The 16090-nt window shown below is 45.2% G+C and overlaps 4 protein-coding genes across 4 annotated transcripts; 1 reads left to right on the top strand and 3 right to left on the bottom strand.

The window, feature by feature from the left end:
* Positions 1–377: 377 nt before the first annotated feature.
* Positions 378–2328, top strand: EAF01_010386 (uncharacterized protein; the record flags this gene model as incomplete). Its single annotated transcript, XM_038918643.1, has 3 exons — positions 378–977; positions 1058–1519; positions 1627–2328. The coding sequence occupies 3 exons, from the start codon at positions 378–380 to the stop codon at positions 2326–2328; spliced, it is 1764 nt and encodes a 587-aa protein (XP_038765868.1).
* Positions 2329–3379: 1051 nt separating this feature from the next.
* Positions 3380–9835, bottom strand: EAF01_010385 (uncharacterized protein; the record flags this gene model as incomplete). The annotated part of the gene is made up of 3 exons (XM_038918642.1): positions 3380–4831; positions 4885–6369; positions 6452–9835. The coding sequence occupies 3 exons, from the start codon at positions 9833–9835 to the stop codon at positions 3380–3382; spliced, it is 6321 nt and encodes a 2106-aa protein (XP_038765867.1).
* A 538-nt stretch (positions 9836–10373) lies between these two features.
* On the bottom strand, positions 10374–11425 carry EAF01_010384 (uncharacterized protein; the record flags this gene model as incomplete). The annotated part of the gene is made up of 2 exons (XM_038918641.1): positions 10374–11215; positions 11290–11425. 2 exons carry the CDS (start codon positions 11423–11425, stop codon positions 10374–10376), a joined length of 978 nt encoding a protein of 325 aa, XP_038765866.1.
* Positions 11426–11928: 503 nt separating this feature from the next.
* EAF01_010383 (uncharacterized protein) lies at positions 11929–13281 on the bottom strand (the record flags this gene model as incomplete). Its single annotated transcript, XM_038918640.1, has 4 exons — positions 11929–12206; positions 12359–12596; positions 12654–12982; positions 13251–13281. 4 exons carry the CDS (start codon positions 13279–13281, stop codon positions 11929–11931), a joined length of 876 nt encoding a protein of 291 aa, XP_038765865.1.
* Between the last annotated feature and the right edge of the window lie 2809 nt (positions 13282–16090).

The raw sequence follows: 16090 nt of genomic DNA, 5'->3' as shown, positions 1-16090 counted from the left end.
GCGTAGTGCTTTAAAGGGTTTGAAGCATTGTATATGTAATCTTATAAATTTATCGTACATATTCCCTAAGTTTGATTTATCATAGTTCTCTACATATAACTTCTATTCACACAGTTGCTTGAATATAAGACCGAATGACCCTTTAAATCCTTCGAGAACTAAGTTGGCAGGGCTTTCTTCACGTTGTATCCACACTCCGATCTTCTGTGACAAGAATCTCAAGACATACGATTAATCCATATTTCTATGCACCTCCCTTGTAGACCTCACCCAAGACCCGCAAACCCGCTTTCCTCAAGACTCCTAAAAATAAATAAATAGATCTGCTTGCCCCCGGGCGCGAGAGGTCCCCTTTTGAAACGGAGGAGCATCGCAGCATGAGGATAGAGTCTAGTACAGGGTTTGAAGATATATCTAGATCAAATTTAGGAACGGATATTGATCGGGATCATTTGAATAAGAGTATCGGCACGAATCCGGATACCGAGGCAGACATATTTATCCCGAATCCAAGAATGGATACCGGTAGAACGTCAAAGGAGCATGGGAATTTGAATGAGGGGAAGTGGAATGACAGCGATAGTATCGATACGGAACCCTTTCCTGGACAGGGCATCGATGGAGAAGTGCTAGGGAGCAGTCAAACGACGACGTTGGCAAAAGATGATGTGGATGTGGAAGCACAAGGCGAGAGAGAAAAGGAAGATGCATTGAGGTTGGAAAGAGAGAAGGAAGAACATGATCCGAATCTGATAACTTGGGATGGACCGGATGACCCTGATAACCCGATGAACTGGAGTACGAAAAAGAAATGGTTCATCACTGTCATCTTGGGCTCGATGACTTTTGTCGTTACCTTCGCATCGAGTGTTTTTAGTACGGCTACGATTGTAGTTGCAGAATTATATGGGGTGTCAGAAGAAGTCGCTGTTTTAGGGACGTCGTTGTTTGTGCTGGGGTTTGGTGTTGGCCCTTTGGTATGTTCTTTACTTTCTTTGACATCTCTGTCATCAATATAGAATGGTTGGTTTGAGATGACAGAACTAACACAACTCAGATATGGGGACCCGGATCCGAACTCTTTGGCAGAAAAGTTCCCCTCTTCTTCGGCTACGCCTGTTTCGCCATTTTCCAAATCCCCGTCGCTGTAGCTCAAAACCTCCAAACTATCATGGTTTGTCGATTCTTTGGTGGCGTCTTTGCTTCCGCTCCATTAGCGATTATCGGAGGAGCGTTGGCAGATTTCTTCGGCCCGGTCGATCGCGGTGTTGCGGTTTGCGTTTTCTCAGCAGCAACTTTCATTGGTCCCATTGCGGGACCTATCGGTGGTAACTTCATCACGCAGTCGTATTTGGGCTGGAGATGGACGGCTTGGATCACGATGATTCTCGCTGCGGGTTTTGGAACGCTAGGTCTGATTTTTGTGCCCGAGTCTTCGCACCCAAAGATTCTTCAACAGCGGGCTGCGAGACTGAGATTCGAAACAAAGAATTGGGCAATTCATAGCAAAGCTGATGAAGTGAGTAACCTTCTCTCCTTTTCCCCTCTTTCCACATACTCTCTCCCTTCTTTCCCCAGAAAGCCACTACACTCTAAAACCAATCAAATTACTAATCTCAACTCCAGCTCAAACTCACCCCCCACACAATATTACAAACATATCTCCTCCGTCCCTTCATCATGCTCTTCCAAGAACCGATCCTCCTCCTCATCACCCTCTACATGGCCCTCATCTACGGAATCCTCTACCTCTTCTTCGAAGCCTACCCCATCTCCTTCCAACAATCGCGCGGCTGGGCCCCAGGTCTCAGCGCCCTCCCCTTCATCGGGATCCTCATCGGGATCCTCCTCGGCGCCGGCACCATCTCCTGGGTCACCAAGACACGCTTCGCGCGCAAGCTCGAAAAACACGGCAAAGTCATCCCCGAAGAACGGCTTCCCCCCATGATCCTCGGTTCATTCATTCTCCCCATCGGTCTCTTCTGGTTTGCGTGGACCTCCAACCCCCATATCACATGGGTTCCCCAAGTCATCTCGGGCATCTTCATCGGATGGGGCATCTTGATGATTTTCTTACAGGGCTTGAATTATATCATCGATGTCTACATGTGGCATGCCAATTCGGCGATTGCGGCGAATACTTTCCTGCGGAGTTTTGCGGGTGGTGGGTTCCCCCTCTTCGCGCAGTACATGTTTAATGGATTGGGCGTTGCGTGGGCAACGAGTGTATTGGGTTTTGCATGCGTGGTTATGATGCCTGCGCCTGTGCTATTTTTTATCTATGGAGCGAGAGTGAGGAAGATGAGTAAATTTAGTCCGAGTGCTTAAGGGCTTCAGATGAGTTTGTGTGGAGAAACAAAGTCGAAATGGTGTGATTGCACACACTTACCCCAAATGTAAGCGGGGAATGTCTTACATGAAAGTTGGAGTGATTGAAAACAAGGAGGAAACGATATGATTTTTGGCCATGATCATACATACATACATACATACAGGTATGTATGTATTCAGGATCTTGAGATGAGATCATGTTTTTGCATTTTCATTTGTATGATGCACTACACTACGTATGAGTATGGATGATACCAGTATGATATTTTTGAAGCATTTGCATAGCGAGGAGTTATTGACGGTATTGGGGGTATATAAATATACGTAGATATATACATAATACCATATATCCCCATATGGATAGATAGATAGATAGATAAATAACCATTATAGATATATAAATAGATAGATAGATAAAGATAATTAATTAAATAAAAGTAAGAATTTACCTAACAGATATTAAAAGCACTCCAATTTCCCTTCCGTTCGTTTGATATGATGGTACCCCAATAATATAAGCAGCTGCCCCTCCTGCCTGATACGATGGTCATTTTTTTCCCTGCATAGCTCCTCCTAAGGAATATATACACAGAAAGCCCTACACCAAGGCTCGCGTCACGAATGCTTCCAGATAATTCGTCGAGCTCACCTTGTATTAATATCAATTACTATCTGAAAGAGTATTCATACGCGATTTTACACGATTCTACATCATCCCAATGCACTCACCCACTTCCTCTCGACTCCTGTAATCCACTTCCTTTTCATCCCATCCCAATCTCCTAGACTCATTAAATTCCGACGCCCTCTACTTCATTAGGCACATATCATCTCGCCGAGCCACAGCATTACTTCATCGATTCACCTCAACTTTCACTTCTGTCATTTGCGTAATCCACTTCATCCAATCTCAGCTCCCTAAGAATATTCGATTTCAATTCGCCTAATCAATCTAGCTACTTCCAATTCCTCTCCATCACTCCTCACTATTTACTCTGACCTTGCAATTTTACCAATCCTGATTCTAATCCTATTTCACCCACCGCTCTCAATTCATCGACTCCCCAACAACATCTCCCCTACTACCGACCACCGTACCTCTCCTCAACCTCGGATCATAACCCTCTCTGTCCCTATCTCTATCTCTTTCTCTCGTACTATCTCTCGTCTCTCCTCTACTTCTCCGCCCTCTACTCCTAGCACCCCCATTTCCCTCTTTTTGTCCTTCCACTTCAACATTCCCTGCTTCCGGTACCCCCAAATCAATTTCTGTCAAGCCGTTCAATTCACCTGGTGGGATCGGCCTACTCCTCTGCGTTGTCATAATCTCCTTCTCTTGCACCACTCTCTCCCTCACATCCCCACCTCGACTCTCTCTCCCACTATTCCCCATAACCTTTCCCATTCTATCATCTCTAAAATCCATCCTCTCATCACCATACCCCGCAGCCCCTCCCATCGGTATCAAATTACGAGTCGTGACCTTTTCCTCATAACTAAACTCTCTAACATCATCCCCACCGTCTCTACTCCCACTCAAACTCCTCCTCACTGTCTCCACAACATGTTTCCTCTTCTCCTTCAACTTCTTCTCTACCTGAACTAAGGTATTCAAATTTGCATGTCTGGCCTCCAAACTCTTTTCATCAACCAATCGATTTTTATTTCGTATCTCGGTCCACCTCGTCATACTACCCATTTCCAAGACGCTCATTCTACGCATGATATGTGTGGGGTTACCAATAATAATGGGTCTCCATTCTTCGTCCGCACCATTTCCCGTGTTCCCGTGAATATATTGTTCCCGCTTCATTGCCTGATAGCGTTCCATCTCGCCAGTCTTTGATTCCGGGATAATTTGTACATCTTGAAACCGTGCGAGAACACAGATGAGAAGAATGGAAAGAATCAGTAAAACACCACACATAACACCCGTAGCGGCCTGTTGACCTAGATGTCGTTGTGCAACTCCTCCAATGCCACTTGCCATCGCTGCAATACAGAATCCCATTCCTTGCGTAATTCCAAAGGCAGCACACACGCGTGGGAAACAAGAGTAATTGGTTACCTTTCCGGATTTACTCCCGCTCCTTGGGCGTCCCGTCATACCAGGCTGAAGATCCGAAGTATCGAAAGTTTCCATAATGATACCATTACATTCAGCGACTGCGAGGTTCGAGAGGAAACCAATTGCAGCAGCCCATATGATAGGCAACATAAATGGAACGGGTGGTCCAGTAGATGAAAGTGTATAAGCCAGGCCCATGAATGGAAGAAGTATAACAAAAATTGTACGTCGAACGAAATGAGACGATAGTGAAATTTTCTTTTTCTTCAGGGTATCATCGTCACTTTCCATCCCCTCTTTACGTTCTCGACTGAAGACTCCTGCTTTTTGGAATGGAACAGAGAGGAGTGCACCGAGCGGAATTGATGTCACGCTTGCCCCAACATATGGAGATTTGAATTTATAGTATTTTGAAGTCAGTGAACCGAGAAGCTAGCCATTTGTTAGCAGAAGTCTGTATTTTGGAGATTTGTACCGTGGCTTACAATCATGATCAAAATGATCTGACCATAAATCCACGCTTGGTAGAATGCTAGAACCAGAAATCCCGGCTGACGCATCATACTCTTCGTCAACAACACACCATGATGAAATTCCTCGCCCCACCACTTAGGTCCGGTTTGAACTCTATGCATTTTGACCTCGCCCTTTGCTAATCTTCTAGAAACCTGATCGTCTTTCCTTACTTCGGTAACAGATCGTCTAAAAGCAGATCGTCGAACCTCGGGAGCAACAACATTTAAAACCAAGACTAGAGCAAGAATGGCAATACTGATATAAAAGCCCCAAGCCGGCGTCAAGAAGTTGATAATGACTGCACCGAGCAAGAATCCAACTCCAATAGACCCAACATAACACCAGGTCCATATTCCTAACCAAAGACCCATCCCCCCGCCATGACGTCTGACATCACTTTCATCAACATATTCTTGATGAGGATTAGCACTTTGAAGTGACGCGCCAAAGAGATCCATCAAAGTGGACAAAAAGTTCATATTAGCAAACCCAAGTGCGAATCCCATGAATGATCGAGATAGAAGTAAGCCAATTCTCCAACCAGCCAGTTTTGGATTTCGAGTTGCACCAACAGCCAGAGCTTGAGGGAAAAGCAGGGGCATAGCAATTGACATTGAACCAAGAATATATGGCTTTCGACCGTGCAAGAGTGGAAGCGGCCAAAAGAAAGTTGTCGGAATAGCAAGACCTATGAAAAAGAAAACGTTTCCAAGAACCGTGAAATGGTGTAGGTCCACAATTGAATATTGAATCGAAGGGACCTCACCAGCATAAATCCCGATTACAAGGCCGATGAGGAACGTACTTAGACATGTAATAACAGCCGTGAATCTCTTGCGAGAAGGAGACCAATCTCTGGCAATAGGTCTGCGCTTATGGGTTCTTGCTAGACTGAATCCTCTATGCTCTTTCAGACTGATATGCCTTTTACCTTGGAGATTGAAAAAATGGTGGCTCATATTCATGTTTATGTTTGCTGAACGGTTTGAGCCATCTCGGTTCATGGCCGAGCGCTGTTCTCGTAGTTCCACTACCTTATCTCTATCTTCTTCGCCCCCAGCACCTACTCCTACTTCTCCACCTTCGCCACCTTGTGCGACTTGCCGATATTGTGTCTGAGCTCGACTCCTCAGCCGACTCCGTGGTTGACTTCGAGCTAGTCCACCTCTCCCTTCGACATGCTGCATAATGTATTCATGGTGAAATCCGGTCTGAAAATCAACAGTCTCAGAGGGGTGTGAGCCATCTAGACTATTCGAGACCGAAGATTTACCACGCAGTGTAGTGACTGGCAATTTTGCGAGTGTGGTTGTATCCTCTTCACATAGTTGCTTTCCAGGATGCGCCTCTTCGCCACTCTGGGAACGCAAAAGGCTAGGAGATTGGTAGGTCGTAGGATGCTCGGATATGTCTTGCCAGCCAAAGCCGCCCGATGTGGTTGTTCTTGATGGTTTCTGCTATCATCAGTATACTTTGACTAGATATCTTATAAAACGGATCCTGTAGTATAGGGTAATATATGCCATATTGACATACCTCAAGATTGCCATAAACTGGATTGGAATTGACCATATTGGACTCAGATGATGGCGAAACCCCAGCAGTGCTTTGTCTTGGTATACTGTGACGCTGCGTTAGTATTCTCTGTTTCTTTGCATCCACCGGGATATCCAAAGCATGCAAAGCTCTAGAACTATCCCAAGTTGCACTTCGCTCGCGACTTCTAAAAGGTTGGTCGGGTACATTAAGGCTAGGATCGATGATCTTAAGGTATTCTTTCTTTTCCACCGGCGCTCCGATAATAACATCCGTGGTAGGTGCCTGGTCTATAATGATTTCATCATCGGTAAACTCATCATCGTCGGTATTACCTTCGGTGCTTGTTCCAGAATAACTGCGAGCACTTTCGTGAGCACTAGGCAAACTTTCAACGCTTGACATCACTTCTGCTCTAGGTTTTCTACGAACTTTCTGGGAAACAGAAGTTCTCCCACTATCCATAAATTGGCGACCACCTTTCAAGATTGCAGCTGCGTTATTGAGAATATTTGGGACACTATTGTCGTCATCCTTCTCTGCAGCTTGTTTCGCAATCGATAGTGCTTCGTTGAGAAGCTTTTCAAGATCGTTGATAGTCCTTGTGAAAGTTGCGGCAACAGCTGCCCCCTTGTCTTTCGGATCAGCAAAAGTAATTTTCGGCTTTGTCTCGAGGGGGCTTGGTGTAGCGCCAAGAAATAGTTCTTCTACAGGCTCTGTTGGTGCCGTGAATGATCTTTGGCGACCACTAGACCCGCTTAGAGCTTCGGCACGTCGAGACCGAGGTGGTAAGGCGGTCAGTCTAGGTGCGTATGCATCATTATTGCTCAGTAGCTCTTTGAGCCAGTGAACGGTGTTTTTGCTATTCATTGTCCTGTCATCCGAAGTAGTGTTGGTGATAGAATCTGCAACTGACATCAAGGTTCCCTTTGACTCACGTCGCCTTGAAGCATCCTTTTGCGAAGATGTGGGGGATGCATTTGCGGTCCCATTCTTGGATGTCTGAGCACGATTCTTTGAAGAGTCCCGTGGAGGGATAGCATCATAGATAGTGGTGGTGGCTTTTGAGGACTCATGTCTCCTGTTTCCGCTAGTCGAGCCAAGAGGTATTTCTTCCATTTCGCCCACATTTGCTTCAAGGCCTTGAGATTTGGGCTCCTCCTCCTTGGTTGGAGAGAAGTCGATTGTTGATATCGGAGCCGACTTGTCATCAAAGTAGGATTCGGGAGCTGAATCAAGAGCCGATTCCGGCGCCTGGGTCCATAGAGAATCTCGTCGAAGATATTCATCGGCAGTTTTGGCTGCTTCAGCTAGGGAATCAGCAACAAGCATTCTGTAGGCATCAGATGCCTCGGCTTTTTCAGTCCCAGGTGGTACGACAATGTCTTGTATAGCATTACGAACAGCTACCTTGACTGCATCCTGGACGGCGTCTCTGACTGCAGGGACAAAGCCCCAATAGGATGCATTTAGAGGATCGGTAGATGGAAAGGCTTCAGAAGCATCTCTTCGTTGAATTTCTTCAACAGACTTCTGATCTGTAAGGACCTTCGCACGAGCTTCATTGCGTTCTGGAATATTGGGTTTGTTACTAGAAGTATCTCCGAGGTTCTCTGTTGGCTCTGGTTTCTTGGGAACGGTTACAACAGCAGTCAATAAAGGGACCGACGGGCTTGACTTGTCAATATAGCCTAGCTTGATACATGAAGGCGATATCTCTTCTATAACAAATTTTTCATGCGATGACATCTCAGAGGGGTCTGCCAAGCCGCCTTTCTCGATTTTACGATTAATTGAAGAGAGACTAGCTGCCGCAGCAAGATCTGCTAGTATCGGCTCTAGCGGTATTTTTGTGCCCAAGCTCGGCGTGGCGATCTGCTGTGGCGAAGTAACCTTTTCTGTCGCGCTATTGGATGCTAATTTTACAGGCGTTAAGACTGGTGAGACTGGCAGCCCAGTATCTACTGGCGTACCTGTGGCTAGAGACGTTTTGAGCAAGGAGTGTCGGACAGAGGTTCTGGATGCTCCAGAAAGTAATGAAGATGTTTTTGGTTTAGCTCGAATAGATTCAACGGAGGGAGATCGAGCTAGTTTGGGAGGTGCAGCCTGTCGCGTGACATCCTTAGACATAGAAACGGTGGCTTTGGCTTTAGGCCCTGGCAGGCTGAAATTTGTGACGACCGCTGAAGAAAGCGGTCGGGGAACTAGTTCATCAACAGCCATCTCACTGGTCAAAACATGAGGAAATGTGTCAACCGAGCTAACACTGCTTCCTCGAGTTGGGGGTGGAGATCCTTCAGTATCTCTTGGATTTGTTATGGTCGCCGTTCTGAAGGAAGACTCTGATTTCATGTTCTCTTGGACACGAGATTCGCGTAATTTGGAGTTGTAACCCAAGGATTGTCCTGAGACGTCATGGGCTTTGATATCGTTGAGTGCAGAGTCAAGGTTGGCAATTTCTTCTTCAGCCAACCTTATGTCAATCTTGAGCTGATCTTCCGGAGGCATAATATTGGGTAGTGGGTGATAGATGTAGTGTTCTTGGCAATTCGGAGGACATGTTGGGGAACAGACGATTTCTGGTTGGCCCTTCACTTCTTCTGGGGGAGACTGGGGAAGTGTGGAGAATCTGGATAGCTTTGCATCGACTACTGCAAGTTCCGGAGATTCCGCGTTGGTTGGCTGCTCACAATGAGGACAAGACGAATTGACATGCTGATCAGATGTATCCTCGGTAGGAACCTTGTGGTATATATTCTTTAGCGGTGGCATGCAGGATCCAACTGCGATTTTGGTTCCGCTGGGGTAATCAGGCTCTTTGGTATCTCGTACTACTAACCTAGGAAGCGTGAAATACTTCCTCTTGGGCGTAGATGTTGACTTAAGCGGCTTTGAGTCAGTGAAAGGATCAATGTCAGTAGCACCACCGTCGATACGAAGATCGTTGGCAGAACTCGAGCCTCTTAATCTAGCTGTGAGTTTCTGAGGCACACTAGGATTGGAGTTCTGTCGAGATTTTTGAAGAGGTGGGACGTCAATATCCATGCTACCGTCAGAACCCCGAAAGTTACAGGCATGTGGCTCTACGCCCAAGAATCCAGAATCGGATTTTACACTTCTTGCAGGCTTTTGCGGACTGATATAGTCGTCAAGGCTTCCGAAAGCTCTGTTTTCGTGGCGCGGGGGGTTACGCTCGTCGGACGGATGAGGGGTTCGAGGTGGACGGCTTGTATTACGAGATAAAACGAGCGCACGAATGCGAGAGAGGATATCCTCCTCAACACGACAATTAGTAGGGTACTCAAAAGTGGTACTCTGTGCAGAAGATGTTCTCCTGCGGCCAATGACAGATACTTCAGCCGGCCCAACGGACGGGGAGTCCATCGGTCGTTGAAAATGTGATAATTTAAAGGTACATGAGGTAATGAATATTATAGGATGTTCGTGATAAAATAATGAATGTAACCAAATGAGTGTAGTGACTTAATTCTGTGGTATATCAATGAGTGTAAAGTTGTATGAGTTGGATTAAAGGTCAATCAGAGATAGAATATAGCAGGAAGGCGCAATTGGGGGATTGCCATAAAACAGGATTCCGCGAGCATCCATAAACTAATCGCAACTTGTACCTTCCATTTGAGTATGGCAACACTTGTAACTCACTCGTCATCAGCACCTGTGGCATTGAACTGAGAAATTTTTAAAGTTCAATGAGCAATTGCTTTCATATGAATCCTATCTCAACTTGCTAGCTTATGATGTTTGTCATTCCAGGGTCTTCTAAAACTGTTGCGTGTGGTGAACGTAGCCAACAGTCATTCAGGCTTGTTTCTCGCAATGAACTACAGGTTATTATTGTGGTTGGAAGAACGAGTAGGCGCTGTATCCCGTGAACATGAGATATATTGACATTTATGGCCTGTTACTCTTCGTCTCCATCCTTGAAGTCTTCACTGACATCTTTGTATATATCAAACCTTCTCTGTGTCTGTATCGGGATTCCCTTCCTGGTCTCTTCAATTTTCTCTCCATTCAATTCAGCATAAACGATTTCCTCTTTCTCGGCGGCTTCAACAAGCACCTGTGCCATGGGATCAACAACCAAGCTGTGTCCCCAGGCATGGTAACTGGCTGTTTCATCTCTAGCAGGACTGCACAAAGCCACATATATCTGATTATCCATAGCTCTTGCCTGCCCTTGCAATCTCCAATGTAGAGGACCTGTTGTAGTATTGAACGCGCCAGGGTATATCAAGGCAAAACATCCCTTTCGCGCAGCAATCATAGCTAACTCTGGGAATCGAACATCATAGCAAATGGCCACTGCTATCTTACCGTATTCTGGCAGATCAATCATAGTAACATGATTACCTGGAGAAAGAACCTCCGATTCTCTGAATGTGATCTTCCCGGGAATATCGATATCAAAGAGATGAACTTTTCGATGGGTAGCCAACAATTCACCAGATGGGGAGAATGTTAACGAGGTATTGTAATGGTTTTTGGTGGTGGGAGAGTATTCTGGGATGCTACCGCCTACGAGATACGTTTTTGTCTCCGCGGCCATCGCACTGAGGGCGTGGAATGAAGGCGATTGTTCAGAAGTGGGGGGAGAAGGTAGGAGAGTATCCGCATATTTGGGGAAATATTGAGTACCGTAGGGAGAGTTAAAACATTCGGGGAGTACAATAATCTTTGCACCAACTGATGCAGCTTCACGGACCTTTTCGCGGGCATGTGCAAGATTCTGAGACTTATCAGAGCCTGTTGTGAATTGATTAGTCTCCTGTGATGTGACATTATGAAGTTTGTTAATGACTAGGCATGGAAGGACGAACCACTAGCCAGTTGTATCAAGGCGATTTTGACCGGTTTCCTAAGCAATTGAGACATGTTGCGGAAAGCTTGCTTTGGAGAGGAAATTGTTTGTACTGAGGTGAGCCTGGGTAGATATCTTAGAGCAGTCCTGATCATGATACCGTGATATGGATTTCGTGTTCGTTCCCCGCCGAATACAAGATTTCGTTGGAGCTCGAAGTGGGATAGCAAATACCGGCTATAGTATTTCCGTACGGGACGTGCACTTAGCAACATCGAAATATCTAGTGGCTGCCATTTCCAGAGCCCTGCCCGTTCCTTTAATTCAGGGGAACACACGTGGAAACAAGGTATTCGTAATTTACAAATGAAGATCGGTCGGATATTACGTTTTATGATATGCTTCTCCTCGTCATTGGTCATTAGTTAGAGAAAATCAAATAACAAGATTTTCATGCAGTAATACAGCCTAAGTCAAGGGAGAAAATATGGTCTTGCTTGTGTTGTCATTTATTCATTTTGGGTATGATATTTCCTAGCTAGAGGTATGAGATCCGCAGATCACTAGCTAGCTCCGAGCAAACTATGTCCACACATATTTGTGATGTATGCCTAAAGTTCTCTTTCCTCAACTCGGAGAGTCAAGCCGGATCAACACCTCACTTCAAGGCAGCACGGGCAAAAGTTGGCAGAACAAAGCTGGCCTCGTGGATAGCAGCGTTGTAGTAACGGCACAACTTCTCTTCCTCTTCTGGGGACCATTTGCGGAGTGGCTTGCTGAGATCACGGTTGGCATCCTTGCAGCAGACCATGAATCCAATTTGGCCAGATGGGTAGGTAGGAATGGTGGTATAAGCGTATTCGACGTTAGGGAAAACTTCCTTGCAGTCCTTCTTGAGCTTGGTGATCAATGGGAGGTGGAGCCATTGGTTCTCGGCTACAGAGGGGATACATTAGCGTTCATGGACTTGGAAAAAATTGAGATGGGGAGTTGAAATATAGAAGAAAAAGTAAAAAGCGTATGTCGTTTGCCCATCGCTACTACACACAGCACTAGAAGTGTAAGCACAGAGAAAGGAAACATACAACCTTGTGTGGTAATAACGCCACCCTCCTTAAGAGCACCAAATAGCAACTCAAAGTATGGCTTTTGGAACAAGCTTTCAGCAGGTCCCTCTGGGTCGGAGGAATCAGTGATGATGACATCGAATTCGTTCTTGTAATCATCCAAAAACTTGAATCCATCCCCGATGTGAGTCTTGACCTTAGGATGTTGATAGCTGATAGCCATTCCAGGAAGATATTTCTTGGAAAGACGGATGACAGCCTGTTTTCACGATGTCAACAAGAAAAAGAGCCACAACTTTCGAATTCAGCAACCCACCTCATCGATGTCGCAGAGAATGGCTTCCTCCACACAGTCGTGCTTGACAACCTCACGCAAGACTCCTCCATCTCCTCCACCAATGACCAAGACCTTCTTTGGGTTTGGGTGAGAGTTCATAGCCAAGTGGGTGATCATCTCCTGGTATGAGAACTCATCGCGCTCAGTGCATTGAATGACGTTGTCGAGGACCAAGACGGTGCCATAGTCAGTCGATTCGAAGATCAAAACATCTTGATATTTGCTCTTCTCGTGGTGAAGAACGTTCTTGACCTTGAGGGTCATTGCCTGTCCAGGCCACATCTCGGAGATTTCGCGGAACCAGCCATCTGTGATTGTCTTATTAGCTTCGGGTACGTTCTTGCATATTGCCGAATGTAGCACGTCTTTCGCAGATGTTGTACTTGGGGCGACATCAAATGCAAGCCAACGAAGCGACGCATTAGTCAGACAGTGGCCATTTGAATGTCGGGTAAAATGGCATGCCTTGCACCAGGGATGTGTCTCACTTGAGATAATATTGCGACCATGTCCTTCGTAGTACACAACGATACAAGGGAAAAACCGAAGAAAAGAATGAAGGTTATTCAGACATACCCTTGATGGTGGGGTGGGTGATCTCTGACATCTTTGCTGTGAGTTTGGAAGAGAATCGATTTGGTAATAGAGGAAGGTTGTATCGCGGAGGAGTAGTGAGGGGCTTCAAAAGACGAGTACGAAATATATTGGAAAGAGGAAGATGAGATCTTTGCTTGATGAAGACTTGGAGTGAATGAATGGGTCTCGGTTGTCTTCTTATTAGAATCCTTAGACTGCAGGTACAAATAGTTCTTTTAGCAAGTGAATGAAAAACAAGTGGCAATGGTAGAAATTTGCAAGAAGCAACAACAAAATACCTACTGTGTAGATAACCTTATTAATGATCTTGAAGAGTTTTTTTCCTCCTTGTTGGTATGACCGCGGCCGCTCCCAAACATTTTTTTACCCCACCATGTACCTCAATCGATATGAGATCCACAAACTTGATGTGATTGGACCAAAGCTCGTGATGTTCCATAAGAAGCTAGCCTCTATCTAACTGATGTTATTGGCTAGAATCGGATTGAAGCTGGATTTACTTCACTCCATGTGCACTAGCTTGGGACACTCGAATAGTCAAATCACGAGATTTTCCTCCCTCGTGGCTCGATCCGAATGTTGATTTGTAATTGGCTAATGCAAGCACAACTACCGCAAATTAAAGGGTTCAGCAGTATTCGACTCCTCCAAAATGAGTCTTGATCCTTGAAAAATGTCACCAGTGGAGGATGGGGCATTGGGGGCCAAAAATAAAGTGAAGAAAGAGGCTTTAGGAAGTACCTGGCTTGATCTAGTAGTCAGTTCAGTCATCTAGGTGTGTGATAATGACGACCATATGGGTCGATCCTTGACTTTCCGAATGGTTCATAAATGTCGTTGGTCAGACAAAAATACTCTGGAGAAAGACGAATCAAACTGCCCAACCGAAAGATTGCCACGATATCCTTGGCGTTTTCTGTCTAGATAATGAGGGATAAATGGTAGTGGTTCGTTTCAGGAGTGAGAAGGGGGGATCTTGGAAGACTATTGACGATCCGTACCTACTGCATCATTTCTGCATTAGCAAACTTTAACTTAACTCAGTACCGGACGGGACGGAAGAGTAGGTACGTACATTGTTAAGGTTTCTAACTATGTATAGTATATAGTACCCAATAGCCAAGTTCAAATCTAGCTATTCTACCTCTGAAGACCTTAGCACACTCTCTCTCACTGTGAGTCTGTGACTTCTGTATGATCCCCCCCCCTTTTCAACGTTACACTTCGACAAGAGGGCTTCAACGCTTATTATTCGTGTTTGTGACAGATTGATAAATGGAGCTTCCGTTATGCTATAGGCTGGAAACATCTAATCCCTTTCGACCTCGTGCGGTTGATAGCAATGTGGTACTACTAGTATTTTCTCACCATTCCGACCATGCTCTTTTACTCCGTCTGTCAGGTATTGCAGATAGACCTTGTATAACCCATCCTTGGCCTTGTGCTTAGTGCAGTAATAGTATCAATCGGGCTGCGCCATTCAGCCCATTCTCGCCATCCTGTTTACAACCCCTGAACGACCATGTTTTGATCCGCATATAGGTACATTTTGCGATTACATATTTGAGTATCACACCTCCCACATGTACGAGTGAGGCGAGGGAAGACATGGCAAGAAACACCTTCCTTAAAGTACCTTAGAATTCTTCAGATGACGGTTGCACTACATATACCAACATCTCCATTCAGCATTTCAGGTTATTATTAATGACGGGCCAATATATGTAAAAACCTTGCCAAACACTGCCCAGTGCCCATCTACTTTTGTGAAGATAGACGAATCCTAGAAGTATAGCATCGTTCGACGTTTGATGTTCATTCGTCTGTTGTCGCTGTCGTCCTTTGATCTATCCATTTTCTATAACGAACCATTCGCATCCATCCCTCACACTGTACACTGTGTTTATTGGTTGACGCAGCGAGGGGGTGGACCTCTTACTCAACATGAACCAAACTTTCAAGATTTCGGGACTGCATTTGACAACCTTCTTAATCTACTACCGTACGTTTCCACGTTGCTTGCCTGTACATGCTTTACTTTCTTGCATCTGTCGCATATGGAATGACCATTTCCATGTGGTTATATTTTCGAGTTCAGATATCCTTGTTATCCTTGTGTGAAGATTTTGAGACATTCGTACTAAAACGGCCGACAGTCTGAGGTTACAATCGATAGCAATGGTAGCACGGTGTTGCTCATATCGTCAGCATCTGCCACACACATCCATATCACCCTCTTATTAGTGGTTTGGTGTATTGGTAGGTAGGTATTACACATCTTTTGATTCTAAGCCCTAGAGATACACGAAGTAATGAGCATGATAGAAATGCTGGGATGCTGGGATGCTGGTATACTTGAGTGTGTTTCCATGCACATGAATAGAAGATTCATGGAGAGCTGGTTCAAGCAGCATCGATGCACTCAAGATGATTGAATGATCAACAGTATTGAAGATTAAAATAGAAATGAACAATCGCGCGCGAATAAACCAAAGTTGTTGACTGGATAATCATCCATATAGACGCTTTGAATATATTAGATTGAGCTTAGAAATAGTCACCCAGGTACATACCTACTTACCTACCTACCTTAGGGACGGAACGAAACTTCTCACAATCTTCTTTTCTTTTTCTTCCCTTTTCTCTTTTCCCTTTTTCCTTTTCCCTTTTCCCTTTCTCATCTCTTGCCGTGCGCCTGCGTTAATGCGTGTAAGCCCATGATTTGTTGCTGCTAGTTTTTCTTTTCCATGCTCACTAAAGAGGCCGACCAGCTCACTTACCTTTCTACCTGGGGGCCATTTCATCGAATTGGGCTTCGA

This window comes from Botrytis porri (assembly GCF_014898465.1).
Source record: "Botrytis porri strain MUCL 3234 chromosome Unknown BPOR_016, whole genome shotgun sequence".
NCBI classification, from domain to species: Eukaryota; Fungi; Ascomycota; class Leotiomycetes; order Helotiales; family Sclerotiniaceae; genus Botrytis; species Botrytis porri.
The sequence above is the reverse complement of the archived record's forward strand: the minus strand, read 5'-3'. Positions and strand labels throughout refer to the sequence as shown.